This window comes from Elaeis guineensis, chromosome 5, assembly GCF_000442705.2.
Source record: "Elaeis guineensis isolate ETL-2024a chromosome 5, EG11, whole genome shotgun sequence".
Taxonomy (NCBI): domain Eukaryota; kingdom Viridiplantae; phylum Streptophyta; class Magnoliopsida; order Arecales; family Arecaceae; genus Elaeis; species Elaeis guineensis.
In genome coordinates this window covers 2782498-2800934 of record NC_025997.2, presented here as the reverse complement: position 1 = coordinate 2800934, position 18437 = coordinate 2782498, and the positions used below count along the sequence as shown (strand labels likewise).

Sequence of the window (18437 nt, the reverse complement as noted above, 5' to 3'; positions counted from 1 at the left end):
CTCTGATCTCCTAGCGTCATCCCAAACCGCTCAGCTCCGCTCTCCCAATTGTCACCACACCTTTCACCTTGCATCTATCCCTCAATCTTTAGCTATTTGTTCGGACATCCTCTCTCTCTCTCTCTCTCACGCGCGCACACACAAAGTTTCAATTAGATTCCCCAATTTTATTTTCATTGCAATCTAGATCTTTCATCCATGTCCATTAGATAAAATTAGCGAACAACTCATGTGACCGTCACGAGTCCTCAAAATTTTTAAAATTTCCACGTACCGCTTGTCCCAAAAAAGAAGCCCATCGATTGTTCATAACAGTGTTTTGGTTGGAAGACTTAAATGTATATGATTTATCTGGAAAGCATTTAGACACATCTAGTAGCATTTTTTCCCTTTTAAACATATTCTCCAATCGAAGCAACAACCAAGAGTTGATCCAAGAATACCCAACTGAAAGTTATAGACTCAAGAATTCCTTTCATATAGGAAAACGCATTCCTCGTTAGAATCCCCGGTTACTAATTAAAACATTCCAGGGAGCAAGCTTCTCCACCTACACATCATGCAAAATCTAACCATATCCACCCAAAAAATTAAAAAAGAAACCACATTTATATAATGACAAATTGCATAAGATAATCCTTTTTTTTGGGGGGACATCATAAGATAATCCTTTTGCCTGCTACGAATGAACACTACAAAGTGACAGAAATCTAAAGCAAAAATTCAGATAAAATGAAACGCTTGCAAAGATTATTGGACGGTGACATTAAAAAGCTGCTACCATCTCTCACCCAAAAAAAATAGCTACCACCGTCACCTCCACAGCACCGCCATTACATCATCCACACAGGACATCAGCTAACTCATTTCAAACAAGAGCATTTTAACATGTCATTCATTCACCTCCCGGTAGCATTTCTAGCCAGGAAACATGGATACTTTATATTCCACATTTAGCATCGGCAGTGCCTTACCAGTTTCCTCTATGTAATCGTCAGGGCTTCACAAATCAACACCTGATCCGCTTTAGCACTTCTCAAAAAGCTTGAGAGAATTTTGCACCCTGAATTGTTTACAGTTGCATGTCATAATTGTTTAAAAATAAATCATGCACCTATGCGCTTTAACCATCCATAAAATGCCCTTACAATATCAGTAATGTGCATCACAACGACCCATCATTCTTTCCACTTAGATCTCAAATTAATGATAAACACAGCAGGTGATGATACTACAACCATCCAACCAGCACACCTTGAACACAATAACATATTTGGGAAGAAAAAAACACAATTTATTCAGAAACCTATTATCAGCAAAAATTACCTGGAATAGTGTATCATTTGAACATCCGTAAACAAGAGACCAAGTAAAGCTCTCACCTTCATTTCTTTTGGTCCCAATTCCAGGTTATCATATTTCTTTTTCATATTATAAATTTTAATAAGCCACCTACAGCAGTTTTTTCCTTGCTCAATAATGAGCGATACCTCAACAAGATTCCACTAAACAGAAAGCAAAACACATAGCTGCTGGATCAATAAACGTAGCCCTTCCCTAACCAAACAAGAGATATAAAAATGGGCCGTAAAAGCGCACAATCTTTGCCACAGTGCAGCTGGAATAAAAAAACTTTCCAGTTGGCACCAAAGCAGCATCAGGACACAAGAAGCAAGTAAACTCCATGCATGGATTCATAGGAACCTGTCTCATGCTTCTAAAATGAATATAGAAATTCCTTGTGTAATACATTGATGCCTAATGGAAACCTATTCAGCTCAATTGCAGAGTTAATGATATAAAGGGCCAGAATAATCCAGAAAATGAAAAGAGCAACTGAACACAACACCCCAAAAAAATCAGCAGAAGAGTGAAAGCCATTGAAACAAATTTAAAAGAAGCCTGGGAAAGTGCATGACAATTCATTTCAATGTCATTGAATATAAGCCACACCTTTATATGGATGCCTGAAGGAATCCAAGTTCAACCTAACAGATGTCCCTCTAGAAGGGACCCCAATGGAATATGTTCCTCATCACCTAGCAAACCAATCAATCACTTCAGAATGTAATATTAAGTCACAGACTGCCAAATCCTTCCAACATACAGTAACCAGTGGGCATAGAAGCCACCTTAGCATGCAAAGCTCATTCCCACCTCTACCTCTGGATGCCTCTACCAGTATAAATCACCCTCTTAAAGTGTCCTGTCAACATGCTCTCGGTTGCAGCATGAGGGCTCAGTGCAGAACTCCAGAAGCAACATGTAACCCTAAAATCATTCAATGTGACCTAACCAATAAGCTGATCCACCTAAGCATCAACCATTCATAACATAATAACTTAAGACCATCAAAAGAACACAGTTAATACAAAAGTACATGATTACAAGCCGTCAGCCAATAGCACTAAGGTATTGAATCACAACTTCTTGCTGCAGTCACAACATGTAAAATTTATTCATTGCTTACCTCTAGAATATCTATTTGGCCACAGCATCTTCAACAATGTCCCCTTGTCAAAACCCTGCACTCACATCATCCATACAAGCAAACCATGCAATTACAGCATGCCATCAGATAAAGTTCTGTGGCGAATGCATTTGAATGCAGTCATAGGCTAATACACATAATCCTTGGTCTCCATCAACAACCCCTAAAGAATCATAAACCAACCAAGAGGCATTAACTAAATGCCCACTTCATTCTCCCACCACCAATCCCACCCCCCCCTCAAAAATAAAAAACAGATCTCTCTCTCTTTTCCCACCTCAACTTTTCAAATGATTGTTGAGAAAAGCATCCCTCCATGGACATCCCATAGACATCAGTTCCACATGAATTTCTTCTACCGCAGTGCTCTCAACATAACAAAAAAAATGATTATGCAATTTAAAAAAATAAAATAAAGAAAAAAGGAACTTTGCCACGCATTGCGGATGCATGAAGAAAGTGTTATCAAACCTTCTGATAATGACACTGGATGTCATGCAGCATCAAATAAATCCACAAGTGACAGATTATAGGGCAAAAATATATTACAAGCAAAACCAACGTCCTGGAAAACATACTATAAACAATTTTTTTGAAATAGATTTGCAAGCAGAGCAATCAGTATTCAGTTGGCAACTGAACCTTCGCAAAATTTTTTGACAAGCATCTGTTCATAAGGGCAAAATAGATTTTATCGCACTATACGCAGAACCCAAACAAGTCAAAGATTTCAACTGTATACTAATGATTTCCAAATCTTTTATCACGGTCATTCATTGCCCGGCAAAGTACAGATCTCAAAAACCACCAACATATTGCTTTGTGTATCTTCCAGATACACCACTGCTTCCATATGCTGAGGCTGCAGTAGTCAGTCCCGGACAATCTCTAGCCCAGTGTCCAGGTTGCTGGCATTTAAAACATACATTAGAACCAATGCCACCATCCATTGCAGCATTCAGAGGCCTATTATCAAAGCCACCCCCAACAGACTGGCTTTGCCTACTGATGCCCCTTGGGCAGTTCTGAAAGTTGTGACCAGAAGAGCCACAATTATTGCAGAAAAGTTGTGTTTCCCTATTCCCAATGTTATGTTTCACGACACCTCCATATTCACTCACTGGCTGTCCAAATTGGTTTGTCTGTTCCATTCTATATCGATCTACACCACTACTATTGCCAAAATTGTTGGTTCCAGAATACACATTAGGCCTGTAATCCATACTGCCAAACCCAGCACTGGACATACCAGAACTGGAAGCAAAATTTCCATGCACACCTGAGACAACATTGGGCTCCTCCACTGATAGCTTCTCAATCAAGCCCAGAAGATACCTGCTCTCAGATGATGGATTCACCTTTTCAGCTTTGACAACAGTTGATTTCACACGCTGCTCATCACTAAATGTCTCCTCCTTAACTTTCAGCTTGAATAAATATTGATTAAAGAGGACAGTTCGTATGATTTCTGCAAATTTTACATCATCTTGTTCCTCGTACTTCAACAAATACAACTGCTTGGCAGATACACCCATGATTTCCTCGCCACACTCCTGGAATGCCGTAACCCACGTCATACCTGTATGATCCTGGATCTGAAACTGGAGTAGATATCTGTAATCACATTCAGGAAAACTCTGATCACACCGATCACAGCGCCATGTTCCATCACCATTATTGTTAACCTTCTTATTGCATTGTCTGTCCCCCACCATCAAGGGGCAAGCTGTGTAGCAGAAATTATCAACCTTTATAAATGTAACTGTTGCCTTAATAGTAATCCAATCAGGTTTCTCAGCTCTTCCTAAACCCTCATCCTTAATTTGTGAAACAGTCTTGCGAATGTCAGTCCTCCCCATAGCTGAAGTATCCCTGGATATTGAATGGGAAGCCACATTCTTTCCTTCGCCGCTGTACCACTCTTTCAATCTGTGTGCCTCAGGAAAATCAGGGTTTATGAATAGCTGGCTACTGATAATCGTTCCCACTGACTTGCCACTAAAATCACTAACTCTACCAGCTTTAATGGCTAAGACAGGATATATTCCAGAGTCACACATGCCTTGCAGCTGCTGCCCTTCAGTGCTGCAAAAGTTTCCCCACAGAGTTATTTCAACACTACGACCAGACATGTCCTTCAACTGAAGAGTTCTTTTTTGTGTCTCAGTACCATTTTTCCTCATTATTGTACTTGCAGGACTAATCGATGTCACAATACCGATTACATCCACCATGGAATTGTTTTCCATGCCCTCAACTTCACTTATCAGTCGAAAATTAAATTGCTGCTTTGGGATGGAGTTGTCCTCCTCAAAACAAGGCTGGATTGTTGATGTAGAATCCAAAAAAATTTCATAATCATTGTTGAGATGATTGAAACTCTTCTGTGCAGGCCTCAGGCTTCCTTTAGATATCAAGTACACTCTCCCAACCTCAATCTGGTCATAGAACTGATCAGCCACCAAGTTAAAACATATCACCCGTATTTCTCCACCATCAGAATCAAGAAGATCAAAAGAGAACACTTTTCCCTCCCCTCTGGGATTGTTGTAGCGTCTAAGCTCCCCTTTTGCTGTTACCCTAGCCTTGATCGTCCACCTGCCCTGATAAGGGTTCAAAGCAGCAATTGGAATTATTCGAGCAGGAGCTTCATTTTTAGCAATGGGCCCTCGATTTGTGTACAATGGAGGGGGCTGTTGATATGTAGGCTGAACTGGGGGTCGCCCATAAGTACTAAGAGGAGGACAATATCCTGCAGTCATCCCTGGATTTGATAACCTTTGGTTTTGATTACCACATTCTGGATGTGAAGTGGCATAGCTCCCAGAACCCTGTTCAGCTTTTGGTTGTAGGGAACTCAAGTTACTCATGTTCCTTCCTGATGTCAGACCAGTACCATATGAACTGCCATAAGATGATGTATTTGCAACAGGATCTGGTTTGGGACTCATAGAAGCTGCCCCCATCATATTTTGTCCAGCAGGAAGACCACCAGAGCGTGAACCGCCATAAGGTTGAGGATTTCCAGCAGCCATACTTGGTTGATTTATACTAGTTGACTGAGCAGACATGGGAGCTCGGTTCTGTGAAGCAGAAACCCCACTATCAAAGGGTGTCGGCGCCCCAATAATATCACTCTTAGGGACTAGTACTTCCAAGTTGATGACAATAATTATCCTATTTTCAAAAGACAACAAAAATTAAAGCCGTCAACACATACTCCGCTCTCCCATATTATCAAGCAAAACTTAAAAGATTTTTTTTTTCAGTCGATATGAGTATCAGCAAGCAAAATTGTAACATAGAAGGAGGATTTTGTTTTCCATACTGACAGCAAAATCAGACGCAAATGTAGGTGTCAATAAAATAATAAATCAGATCCCTATTGATTGAAACATGACTGCCAAAACTGTAGAATGAACAAAGGGAAATTTGATTGTGGTGAGAAATATATAGCAAATCTCTAATACTTTCATCTAATTATGATGGTAAATGTTATATTCGTGAACCATCCAAAGATTTCCACCCTTTTTGGGAACGCAGCCCCGTCCTCGAGATAAGAACTGAGAGTCGATTACTTTTAAAACCGAAAAGAAAAGAAAAAAAAATCATTAAAGATTCTATTGTGGGATTTGACAGTTTCGAATCTCATCAGCAATAAACACAGACCAGCAGGGTTTTACGATGCCGATCTAGTTTCCTACCTTTAAACTTTCTAATCACTAACTCTCTCATAATGTATATCAATCTTTGCAGCATTATAAATCGAATACTCGTGAAATCAGACTAAACCAACTAAACAGCGAGGAGAAAGAGAAATGACCTGCGTCCCTGGATGGTGTTACAGATGAACTCGTTCAACTGGACGACGGACCCCTTCTGCAAGGTGCCGTTCTTGACGATGGGATTCATCTGGGTGGCCAGCATCGCCTGCTGCGTATGGACCCCGTCCGACAGCATCATCCGGTACCTCTCCGTCGTGCTCTGGGTGGTGTTCACCAGCCTCACGTCCGATACCTGGAGCACCGGCTTCATGCCCTCCGCCCCGCCTTCCGAGATCATGGCTATCGCCCCCCTCGTCAGATCCACCGAAGCCATCTGGTTTCCTCCCGCCGTCGTCTTCTTCTCGCCAAAAGTACCAGCCAGCTACTATAAGATGGAAGGAAAACCCTAGAAAACAAAGGAAGCGAACGAGAGATCGAGATCGAGATCGAGGAACGACGGATCGCGAAAGGAAGCTAGAAATCTTTCGGAGAAAACGTCACAGATCGCAGAATCAAGCAAGGAAAAAGGGAAAATGTTCGGATTTTTGGTGAGACCTTCTGTCTCCTCCTATTTCGCTTCGTCCAGCCGAGGACCCGAGAGACAAAGAGACTATTTATTTTAAAACCCTAGGAGGAGGAAAAGGAACCCCCACTAGGTTTTTAGAGGGAAAAACGGACTCAGATCGAGCTTTAGAAATTTTTGAGTACCGCCTTAGATTTTTAAGGTCGGGAGTAGGCAGCGGGAACTGGAAATGCGCCCCCGTCCAGCTGAACTGCCAGCTGGAGGACGCCGGCATTTAGTGGGCCGATCCGGATTTATGAGCCGGCTGGCTTTCAGGGAGCCCCGTTTGCCGGCCCTTGTGATGGTGTCAAAAACTGATGTGTATCATTGCTGATTGTGGAATGAGAAATATCTCCGTTCTATTTACATCCCAGCAAGATTAACATTACTCGTGACTGAGTTGCTGTCACTTGTTTGGCGTTCATAAATCTCCTAAATTTATGTTAGTGAGTGTAGGTTGTTACAAGGTCTAACCACCGCGAAAATTGCCCTCGGTGCTCATCTTCGGAAATATACATCAGCCAATGACCAACATCCTTCAGTAGCCCTTGATAGCAAGCATCATCTGTATGGCCTGCCTCCTGTGAAAGACCCCTCATCATCACAGCCCTAAGTTGGGTCTCTGGGAGCTAGAAAGAAATGAACGACCTTGTCACACTCTGCTTATAGACATTGTCCTCGACTGTCTATAGATGATTGCATCGTGCTACTATTAATCACCTCGTTGGACTTAAGCTGATGACTTCAGAAAAACTTTCGATATTGAGTCGTTACAAGGAGAACGTGAGCCAACCCCATATCCCTTGAATGTCAGATGGTTTCGATAAAATCCTCGATGGTTATGACGAAATATGTCACGCTACTAACTCCATTAATCACTCGTTACTTACAACTTATCGTGGGCCATAATTCTCTGTAGCGGTTACTGATAATCCAGATAATGTATATCTTTTCTCCCTTATAAAAGGAGATGACAGAAGACTCTTTGATAAACTTTTTTTGGACTAAGAGATATCACTCTCTTGCTAAACTCTTCCTTACTGTTTCCAAAGCTCCGACTAACTTTAACATCGAAGAATCCTCTACTGAAGAATTTCTAATGACTAGACTTTTCTTATAGATCTTAGAAGTAATGTATTATTCATAGATCCTTGCCGATTACAAAACATTCTTCTCGGACCTTCGCCGACCAAGCTACGCCACCTCGGTTCAAAGCATTGCGGCAACATAGGTTAATGAATTTGTTGAGAAATGGTTTGGATAAGAGATAAGGATATTTTATATATGATGTCACATTTCAATAACTACTCCAATGTACAATAATTATCCAAATACGTAGAGCAAGCTGTAACCATCCTTACATTCTATTCTTTTTGTGAATAGAAAATTTATCTGAGAATCTATATTTATCCAAAACAATATTTTTCAAATAATAATTAAATAAAAAAATATTTTATTCATATTTTTTTTACATAAGAAAATGGTTTTAATCCATATTTTTTTGCATTACTATTTTTTTGAATAACTTGCTAAAATTTATCTATATTTCTTATAATATCTTTTATATTTTTTAGATTTAGAAAAAATAAAAAACTGAGTTATTGGACATTGAATGATAGAGACATTAGAAATGAGAATGGAACATCTTAAAAATAAAATTAAATATTTATTCTATTGACTGATGGAAAAATATTTTAGTAACTTTCTAGATAGATAAGATTTTTTTTCGATAAATAGTATCCATAAAAAAGTAACATATCTATCTTGAAAAATGTAAAAATATAGATAAATCGGTCAATAAAAAATTAATCAATTTTTTATAATATTTATTTATAAAAAAAAAAATTTAATATATTTTGAAATATGTGTGGAACAATCTTTGAGAAAAGCTAGCAAGAAAATAAATGATAGAGGCAAATTGTACGGTTTTTGCGGTTCGATGGCTTGGTTTTTTTTTTCTCTTCAAGAGAGATTTTTCAACTATAGAGCCTCATCTTTTCAGAATACTAGATGGATATTTATGAACTATCCATTATATCGGCTCAACATTAAATTAGGATATTTGCTGTCTCAAAGCCTCCAATCATGAGCGCTCTTCCATGTTAAATGCAGCTACTAAATGATTTGTTTGACCCTATCAATCTCCACAAAATCGATGTGATCAAACAAATACTCCTCATTTTGTTTGGTGCTTTAAATAATAAATATTCATAAAATTATGAAAGAAGAAAATACATTATGCAAGGTTCTCTTACCATTGCATCATGGCTATTTGGCCATCTAATCCAACAGCGTGGCTCCTTGTTATTGGTTGGCTGGTCTGGTCATCGTTTCAAATCATCCAGTCGAATCAATTGATCTGGTCGGTAACAAATACAGGCCAAGGTAACTCTCATTTATCTTCTTCATTTGTTCTTCTTCCAATGAAATCCAACTCCATGGGAACGAGGCTCGCTATGCCACATGGAGCCTTCCTCTGCATCCGATGGATCGGTGGATACCAACTCTGGTAAGCTTGATGACACGGCGATGAGTCATATTCTGATGGGCCATCAATCGGGCACTGAAGAGGCCCAGTTAGATCAATTTTTACTATGAACATTGGGACCCAGATCTCTATTGATAACGGATACTAGATCAACATTTTAACAGTGTGTGTTACGTGGGCTATCAAAGCAACTCATGCGAGACGTGCTTCGACCTAGTAGCTTTAGGGGATATCCTCCTGGAATTCCGAAATATGGAATGTGCCGTGTTATAGTGCTGCCAAATTATTTTTGCCCTTCAACATGCACAAAAAAGTAAAAAAATTTATTATTCTACAACTATAACTGTCAAAATCCTTTCGTTCATGAATTTTAAAAACTGACACTAATTAACCTAAATTAATTAGATGTCTTACAGAAGCATTGGACATGATACCATGAAATAGACTGTATATTTAGCATGTTTTCATCCTTTTAATGACCTCCGTTTTTCTGTTTTTGTCTTTTTACGTTTTTGTTGGAGAGCTTTGATCTCTGGTGTAGTTGTTGAAATCATCACTTAGGAGATGAATGGGAGAAAAGTGCTGGCTTTGTTTGGATTTCGATGACAAACGTATATCAAAGGCTGGCCTTTTGTGGTTTTTCATTGTCCGTTCCTTTAATTAAGGTATCTACCATAAAATTTTGGTATGTCTCATCCATGCAATTAACAACGTAATTCCCAGAGATTTCTATAATCTTTTATACGATTCCTTGCATCATTCATAAAGCTGCTCAAGGATCCATGGACACGGGGGCCTTCAGGCTACCTTTTTGAGCAAATGTTACACACTCCAATACAAGCCCCTGAAGTTAGAAAAGGAAAGAAGTGAAAAGACATCCAAGTGCATTGTGCACGCCAAGCAGGCTAGGCTAGCACTGTTTACTATAGAGGAGGATGCAGTAGTTACTTTAAATAGGATGACACTTGTTGATCACTGTCACGCTGATCATGAGAGTCTTCGTTCTAAAAAAAGTTAAGGTGACAAGTTGAAGAACTATCAATAAGCCAGAGAAGAGACTACGTTCATAGGCCATGAAGTCCGCTAGGTAGACGCTTGCATGGAGGGACACCATGCGGCGTGCCGCAGGTTGGTCCTTCCATGGCCATTGGCAGTTCGGCCCATATGTTAGCCTTTGGCCTGTTTGCCAACACACGTTCGGCCAACTGGGCCCATTTAGAAGGCCTTGAGAAAATGATACATGCGGGACCCACAAATTATTTTGTTCGTACATTCCCAGGGAATCATACGGTGGAGATGGCTGTCGGATAGGATTGCCACAACGTGCAAAGATTCCTGCATCGATCACAAGTTTAGCTATCGACGACAATTTGCCTGGGAATAATGTTTTGGAGCTCAAAATTCAGGAGTTTTGGTAAAAAAAGAACTAGAAAAAATAATAACGTTTCTAAAATACAGATTTTTTTAAATTTTTTTAAATTTATTTAGTTGAAAAATAAGAGAGACTAAAGTAACGAACACTAGCAAAAGAATTACTATGATACATGATATCATTACTTTGTAACAATAAAAATTTCTTAAATTAGTCATGAACAATTCATGAATAAATCCTGATTCATGTATGTCTCAAAAATAATCGGATAGATTTAGAATAACTCATTTTTACATAATAGTTTGGAGAATTATTCAGTTAGAAAGTTTTCAATGATCAGAAGAATATTGTAACTATGCTTGTGCTATATATTATATAAACAATCACGGCTGTTAAAGAGTTGGAGAGAATTAGATTGCAAACTGAGATACATCAAGAGCACATTTTGTAGAAAAATGCGAATTATAATGGCTGTAATGAGATTATGAAAGGTGCATTAATCATTATAACACCAGCGAGCCATTGATTTTAGTGGCGGAATACATATAAATATATAAAGACTATCGTGACTGCAAAATACTGCTCTTTCATACCATGTTGGCGAAGTAGGATTACATTGTTGATATCAACATCAAAGCCCCACTAGATTAATTATAAAATGATCAGGTACAATTTATTCACAATGCAATCCCCTATACTTTTCTGGTTTCTTGCATGTTCACCATCCAAGCATACTCCATCATTCAAAATACATGCAGATGGACAACTTCAACGGATAAAGGGAAGAATTCAGTCTTTTTGACCCACTCAACAGTCTTATCTCCATTACTCCTCACCAACTATCTCAAACCACCTTCTCTCTCAATCATCAGCACATTGTAATTATAAATAAGCATCTACATCATAGGAACAGTGATGGCCTTTGTCCCACGGACTGGTCTTTAGAAGATGAATGAAAAAGCAGCCATCTAAATTGATAAGGACTGATCTTATTGCTACATGATCTTGTACTTGCATGACCTAATGTCCCAACCACCAGAAAGGAGGCAACTAATGTGTGTGTCGCATGCCATAAATTTTATAAATAGTGTATTTTTTACAATTTCCTTGTAAATTTATTAACAACAATAGTAGTCTTATAGAGTAGAAGACTAAGTTGATGGAACTAAACATGTATCCTAACTGAAACCAACCCAAACCTTAAAAATTGCAGTTGAAGACTAATGTTCCGACCAAAAGATCTAAATTCATCTCTGGCAAATTGCAACAGAGATTTCTAGGATTTGACACGATTAAGTCAAGTAGGATTGAGTTAGGCCTGAGCTGAAATATTGAAGCCTAGCTCGTTGGTTTTCCACAAGATCAACACCACTTCAACCAGAACCACCTAAAGCTGACTGTGTTCAACAGGTTCCAAGACCACAAAGTGCAAAATGTAGAAACAAAATCGCTCTAAAGATTTCCAATCAGTTGATAGAAAATCTTAAATCAGTGAACGATATAATGTCTATTAGTTTCTCACTGAATGTTCCCTGTTAGTTGCTCTGATCAGGGAATTGTTACTCCAAATGCTGCATAACTAATAAAACTCTAAAACTTCCCAAACAATAAGGGGAATTGCACAGTTCAGGAAAAACGGGAAAAAAATTTTGGACAGTGATAAGCGACCAACACAAATCCTTGCTAATAGTCATGAGACTTATCACTCACCATAATGACCAACATTGACTAAGAGAGGGGTGCAGACCTCTTCTGACCCTTCCAGCATCAGAGTCCTGTTAAGATCCAAATATGTGACAACCTTTCTCCCATGTGCTAATCATTGACCATCAACGAACTAAATGATTTAGAACACCTCCATGCAAGAACCTTCCTGGAGCCAACTGAAATTCTAATTTACAGTAAGGATCTGTAACGAGCTCACCCATCTACCATGCTGCTATACTTTCATGCATTTCAAATAGTTCTAGTAACCATTAATCCCATCAACCACCAGGTATATTCTTGTTTCTTGTGTGATCTCTCGAACTAATCAAATCACGGGCATTTGCCATCAAAATTGCCAGGAATGTTCATAAAATAGTACATGCACTGCATTTGTTGAAATATCATAGGCTCATACATCAAAATTGTGCAGAATATATGGCTCTTGTTGCAAGCACTGGATAGTTCTTACTGTGAAGAATTAGAAGTATAATGCACCTTTTTTCATTTACAAAGTGCAATAGGATAACAAGTATAATGCCAAGTAATAGATGTAAGACAAAAACAGCTTGCAATTTAAAATTCAGTCAGACCAACATACTAAGTGAGTTATTGGTAGCCTTAAAAAGTCCAGGAACTGCCAGTGCCGGGTCATAGAAGTACATTCCCCAACCAAAATCAAGGAACTAAAATGGCTATGGCAACAATATAAGGTCGATACTATTTATGTAGGTAGCATTCAGCATATGATGGAGTTAAACAGTTAAGCTTGGAGCAAATAACTTTATTAAACTGTAATGAAAGGTTGTTATATCAAATAAATAGATGGCTAACAGAAAGTGATATTTGAAAATTCTTCATCCTAGAACAATTTATAACAAAGAACATGTTATATTACAACATATCTGGATAAAATACACATAGTTTCATGAGAAGCAAAGTGAACAACAATTACCTTCTCATATCGATGTATATGCATTTTATTTTCTCGATAAAGATGGTCAGATGGATGGAAAACCCATCAGTAGTCACAAAGCTTGCCTATCTACCTGGGCCGGAGATCTCGCTGAAAAGCAGAAAAATTATGTTATAAAAATTATCAATGATCGCAACCTCATATTAGTGACTTTCTTGTTATTTTGGTGAGTGATCTGGATCCTTGCAATATACTTCCAGATTAAACTTCACAAAAGAGGGTGGGGGGTGGAGATGGTTACTGAAATAGCACCAACAATATAGCACGGGCACAAAGTTTGAGATTTCTTAGTATACAATTGGATACATATAATGCAGAAGTAACATGTTACAAGTGTGTGACAATGATACTAAGCAAATGTCCAACCATCCTATAAAAGATACTGCAGAATAGCACTTTGAGGACACTTTCATCAGCTATTTAATACATTTCCACATGATGCTCCATCAATCAAAAGAAAAAGATGCATCAGCATGATTCGAATGCATCAGAATTATTGTTCCTTGCTACTCGCTCATGCATACTATAGTAGCAAAATTTATATGAAAACATAAACTACCTTCAGAAACCTTTCCTTCAATTCCTAATTAGTTTATTCAAAAGAGTTCAAGTCAACATTTCTATCAGGTCATATAAAATAATCACAACTCTTAAGATCAAGGATCATTTAAAAGGCTCCATACTTTGAGCAGAACTCACATCCTTTGAGCAGAACTCACACAGGGAGGGATGGGGGAAATCATAAGCTAAAAGGCACTTGGTTGATTCATGAAAAACCGGTGTCACTAAATCAAATTATAGCATCTAAAGGGTTCAAAATTAAACTCTGGGATAAGTATAACAATTTTACATCACAAAAGAGAGCAAGAAGACGTCGTTGATCAGAAACTTGTGGCAGTCTTCCATGTTCAAATAGAGCCATGGTGTAGCTAGAATTTAGTTAATATAACCACATTGAGTGATAGACCATGAGTTTCTAGGTAGTCAAATCAACTCTCCAGCTAGAAGTCTAACAGTGTATCCTTTTCCAACCTAAGCTATGTATCTTATTATAGTTTGGGCCCCTATCAAGCCATACCTTGCCATTAGCATGCTATGCTAACGAGCAAAAAAAAGCATGCAGCAGTGCAGTATCCAAGGAGTCCAAAAGAAGCACTAAAAGCTTTTAGAGTTCTCTCGAGGAAGCCAGAAGCATCTGGTGCACTTAAGGGTGTTAGGATTTTACAAAAACTGAGAATTCTATAGAGTTGGAGAGGCATCTTGTATGCTTCATATACATCAATACCACAGGAATGTATAAATATTCTTAGGTTCCAGTTGCCATTGACATATGCCACTTGCACAGTCCTGGGCCACTAAGGGTGGATAAGATGCATACAAGGAGGAGAAGCCTGCAGCTTCAGGTTTAAAAGAATCTAAGTGCGGTGGGAGCTCGCTAGTGTTTTGTCGTAATTGGATGAGTGGGAACCCAGGTCTTCTGACATCAGCCTCGATTTTAGGACAATGGAGGATGGCTGAAGTTGAAGACATATGAGGCTAGCTAGGGTAAACTTGAGCCAGCATAAGTAATGAATGTGCTTGAGCTCAAAATAAACTCCTTGTCTGCCATATATCATATCTGTGCTGATGCAGCTACAGACAAAGGAACTAGGTCCCAGTAAGCTAGTTAGAATGCTATCAAAAATGTTGTGCCATACAAAGCAGCACTATTGGCAAGAACAAAATAGATGATATAGCTTTTTTCTATAAAATTTCTCACATTTAGTTTTACACCAATAGCGAGCTCCTCTGCTAAATGAGATGCTTATTTCCTCATCAAGATACATAAAGTTTACTTTCTGGTCAGTTTCAACAATTCAGTTGGAATAATATCTGCTTCACAAAATTCATATTGGGCTTAATACTTACAAACTTGACGGTCGGTTGTAGGGAAAATAGATAACTAAAATGAAGGCGAGCCAACTTACTCGTGAGCCACGATCTACCACTTGTGGTCGTCTGCTCCCCATTGTCTGTGGCTGCTGAATCATTTGTGGGCTATCATGCTTATAGAAAGCTTGCAAGGCTCTGACCATGAATGGCCGCACTATATTAACTTCCATTGCAGAGAGATTTTTGAGCTGCAATAAACAAATAGTTCTCCATGTATTGCAAACAACTTCACATGAGGAGCAATTATCCTTTTAAACCTTGAGCAAGAGTATGAACAGGATTTTTCAATTAGGAAGATGCATAATCATAATGGACATGCAGTTTCTTCAACATGGGGGCAAAGCTCAAGTAAAAGTTCAAAAGACTCAACCAAAGAAACACAAAAATCATAAACAATTACCAGCCAAGGAAACTCACAAGAATCGACACTTTTCAGCAGCATTTTATGTGGCAAAGCAAAAAGAAAATGATCATATAAGACATCCCATTAGTTTGATGCATGGAAATATGACAAAGTTAAATCACATAGGTATACCTTCACTGCATGTGTGCGACCAGATATTGTCTCTAGACCAGTCTCGACCTTGTGAAACCTCACATATCGGATATCCTCGATCAAAGATCTAACCTGTTACATTATAACTCTGTAGACTAAACTAATGGTTGAAAAAAATGTAGATGACATGTCTATGAATGATTCAGAGCTCACCATATATATGTCCGGGATGTCATCACGAGCACTAGAAACAGTGTATACTTAAGTTCAGCATCCTAAAATGGTATATAAAACAAAAACACCATGGAAGAAAACATAGTATGGACTACATGCTGATCAAATAAAAGTCTGGAGATTTCTACATAATGGAATGGCAGTGGCTGAAATTCTCTCGGGGACTCTCGTTCCGCTTCCAGCACCTGTGTTAACCTCTCTAACAAAAGCAAAAATCAATTGACTACCTTACTGTAATCTGAATGGTCTGTTATCCTTCATCATCAGTAGGAAAAACCATTGAACAAGAACATGGTTAAGAAAAGATATAAGTATAACAAAAGGAATGTAGAAAAAAAGCACATTTCCGGAAAAGAAATTAAGCTCTCACCAACTGACATCCATTCTGGAGTGCGAATGGTGCATTTGTCACGTTTCTTCAGAGCTAAGGCAAGCCAAAGCGGCACTTTGGCAATTTGTGGAAAGAATGGGCCAAAATCACCCTGATGGCACATCAATCTAACATTATCATCAGAGACCCAAGACCATTTCAAATCGAACACTAAATGCATTGAGTTGAGTCATGATTACAAAACCTTATCTTTTTTTCTAATTGCAATTTACAGCGATCTTGCAAGAAGAAAAATGTCTTTTTAAAGGGGAAAAAAAAAAAGAAGATATGAAATTACGCAGATCACGTGCAGAGCTTCCATCCTGATGTTGGGAACAACCTCCACCATTTCATCCTCTGCGAGGAACTCCAACTAAAACATAATCTATTGTTAATTCTTGGAAGACGACATCATCGTAAGATAGATTGGGGACCTAGAAAAGGGGTCGCGCACCTCCGGAGCCGAAAAGATGGAGAGATGTGGGTCGGATTGTCCCGCCATTGCCCTGGGTTTGTAGAGAATTAGGGTTTCTTAATAAAATCTGGGCGAACCAGATGGACGTAGAGACTGGAGAGAGATCGAGAGAGGTAGGAAAATAGAGTAGTTGAAATAGTAATGCCAAAATGGACTGACCCGATCCCGTCTGGTCCGATCCACAAGAGCCTATAATTTGATGGACTGGATCGATTTAGGTCCAGCCAAAAAATAGGATATAATATAGTTGGTCCAGCCCAGCTCTTTAAAGATTGTGAGTCGAACCGGGCCAGCTCATAGTCTTTGAACCTCAAATGATTGAAAAGTGAAAAAAGAGAGATAGAGAGCCCGACAGGGGAGAGTCTCGAGCGATTGAGCCTGGAGAGTAGAAAGAGATCGAGAGAGCCTAAAGAGAGATCGGAGGCGGTGCAGATCTGGCTCAGAGAGTGGAGAGACTAAGAGAGCCCGAGGAGGAGGAGCTGCAGTCGGATTTGACTCGGAGCGATCGAGCTTGGAGAGTGGAGAGAAACTGAGAGAGCCCGAGGAGGAGGAGCCGAGATTGGATTTGACTCGGAGGTGGCGGCATCAGTGATGAGAAGGAGAAGGAGGAGGTTCGTCCAGAGGTTGGATGGAGGGGCATCCATCGATGGAAGGGAGAAGGGGCTCGGAGGAGGGGCATTGCCCGAAGGTTAGATGGAGGGGCATCTATCGATAGAAGGGAGGAGGGGGCCGACGTATCTTGATTCGTGATTGGACTCGGAGGCCGGAGGCGGCGGCACTGGCAATGAGAAGTAGGAGGAGGGGAGATCTGTAGAGCTGGGAGGCGAAAGGAAGAAGAACCGGCGGAGGTGGTTGTCCTACTGGTCTACGGTAGCGGGGTTAAGAAGTCAGAGATTAAAAAATAAATAAAATTTTTATTTTAAGATTTTTTTTAATTTTTATGGCCCACCCGGGCTAGTCCGATCCAATCCATATGAGCCCTTGGGCTGATGTGGGGTGGGCCAAATAGGTCCGGTTATTATTTAGGCTATTCATATGGCAGCCTAGCCCAGCCCATTTATAGGGTTGGGCTGGGCTGGCCCTGTGGGCTAAGCTCATTTTGACAGTCCTAAGTAGAGACTGGAGAAATGATGCCCTAATAATTTTTAGGCACTTAAAAAAGAATTTTCATTTTTACGAAGGTGGGAATTTTCTAGTGTTGCCTCGCGCCGTTCTGAGCACGTTGACTAGGTTTTGCTTGCACTCGCGGAGGGAATCTCAAGGCCCACTTCCCGTCGGATTCAAGACTCAAGAGACGAATTGGTGTGGCTCAGTCCACCGATGGGCTTGGTGCGCCCTAACAAATAGAGCATATTTGTTGCCTACATGATCGAATCCTTAAAACAGATGATAATTGGGACGGATTTAGTCGGATATGAATCACGAAGGATTTGAATATAGTTAAAAATTTATTAATTCAATCCTGATCTATTTATTAAATAAATAATTCTATTCAAGCTCAACCCATTTGTTAAGCTAGTCAAATTATAGTAGATGGGTCTGATAGATTAAGTTGATTTTTAATGAGCCGAAC

General features: G+C 39.4%; 2 protein-coding genes across 5 annotated transcripts; both read right to left on the bottom strand.

Moving 5' to 3' along the window:
* Nucleotides 1-3011: 3011 nt before the first annotated feature.
* On the bottom strand, nucleotides 3012-7140 carry LOC105044402 (replication protein A 70 kDa DNA-binding subunit A). Of its 2 annotated transcripts, XM_010922279.4 has the most exons (3): nucleotides 6811-7140; nucleotides 6315-6661; nucleotides 3012-5668 (listed from the first exon to the last, which is right to left on the bottom strand). In XM_010922279.4, the coding sequence occupies exons 2-3, from the start codon at nucleotides 6587-6589 to the stop codon at nucleotides 3289-3291; spliced, it is 2655 nt and encodes an 884-aa protein (XP_010920581.1). In that variant the 5' UTR covers nucleotides 6590-6661; nucleotides 6811-7140; the 3' UTR covers nucleotides 3012-3288. The 2 variants fall into 2 exon arrangements, with proteins under 2 accessions (XP_010920581.1, XP_073113236.1); XM_073257135.1 differs by having other exon boundaries at nucleotides 6315-7140.
* Nucleotides 7141-10003: 2863 nt separating this feature from the next.
* On the bottom strand, nucleotides 10004-17010 carry LOC105044401 (DNA replication complex GINS protein PSF2). Of its 3 annotated transcripts, XM_010922278.3 has the most exons (9): nucleotides 16844-17010; nucleotides 16688-16762; nucleotides 16390-16501; nucleotides 16119-16218; nucleotides 15999-16029; nucleotides 15825-15917; nucleotides 15325-15477; nucleotides 13337-13447; nucleotides 10004-10640 (listed from the first exon to the last, which is right to left on the bottom strand). In XM_010922278.3, the coding sequence occupies exons 1-8, from the start codon at nucleotides 16889-16891 to the stop codon at nucleotides 13427-13429; spliced, it is 633 nt and encodes a 210-aa protein (XP_010920580.1). In that variant the 5' UTR covers nucleotides 16892-17010; the 3' UTR covers nucleotides 10004-10640; nucleotides 13337-13426. The 3 variants fall into 3 exon arrangements, 1 of the variants encoding a protein (XP_010920580.1); XR_012141307.1 differs by lacking the exon at nucleotides 10004-10640 and having other exon boundaries at nucleotides 13429-13447; nucleotides 15325-15917; nucleotides 16148-16501; nucleotides 16844-16867; XR_012141306.1 differs by lacking the exon at nucleotides 10004-10640 and having other exon boundaries at nucleotides 13429-13447; nucleotides 15325-16029; nucleotides 16148-16501; nucleotides 16844-16867.
* Between the last annotated feature and the right edge of the window lie 1427 nt (nucleotides 17011-18437).

Coding starts and splice junctions, on each gene's coding strand:
- LOC105044402 (XM_073257135.1), bottom strand. CDS start 6,589: ATGGCTTCGGTGGATCTGACGAGGGGGGCGATAGCCATGATCTCGGAA. Junction 5,669..6,314: donor AACACCATCCAGGGACGCAG/GTCATTTCTCTT, acceptor TTTTGAAAATAG/GATAATTATTGTCATCAACT.
- LOC105044401 (XM_010922278.3), bottom strand. CDS start 16,891: ATGGCGGGACAATCCGACCCACATCTCTCCATCTTTTCGGCTCCGGAG. Junction 16,763..16,843: donor CCATCTTTTCGGCTCCGGAG/GTGCGCGACCCC, acceptor ATTATGTTTTAG/TTGGAGTTCCTCGCAGAGGA. Junction 15,478..15,824: donor GTCGCACACATGCAGTGAAG/GTATACCTATGT, acceptor TGTTTATTGCAG/CTCAAAAATCTCTCTGCAAT.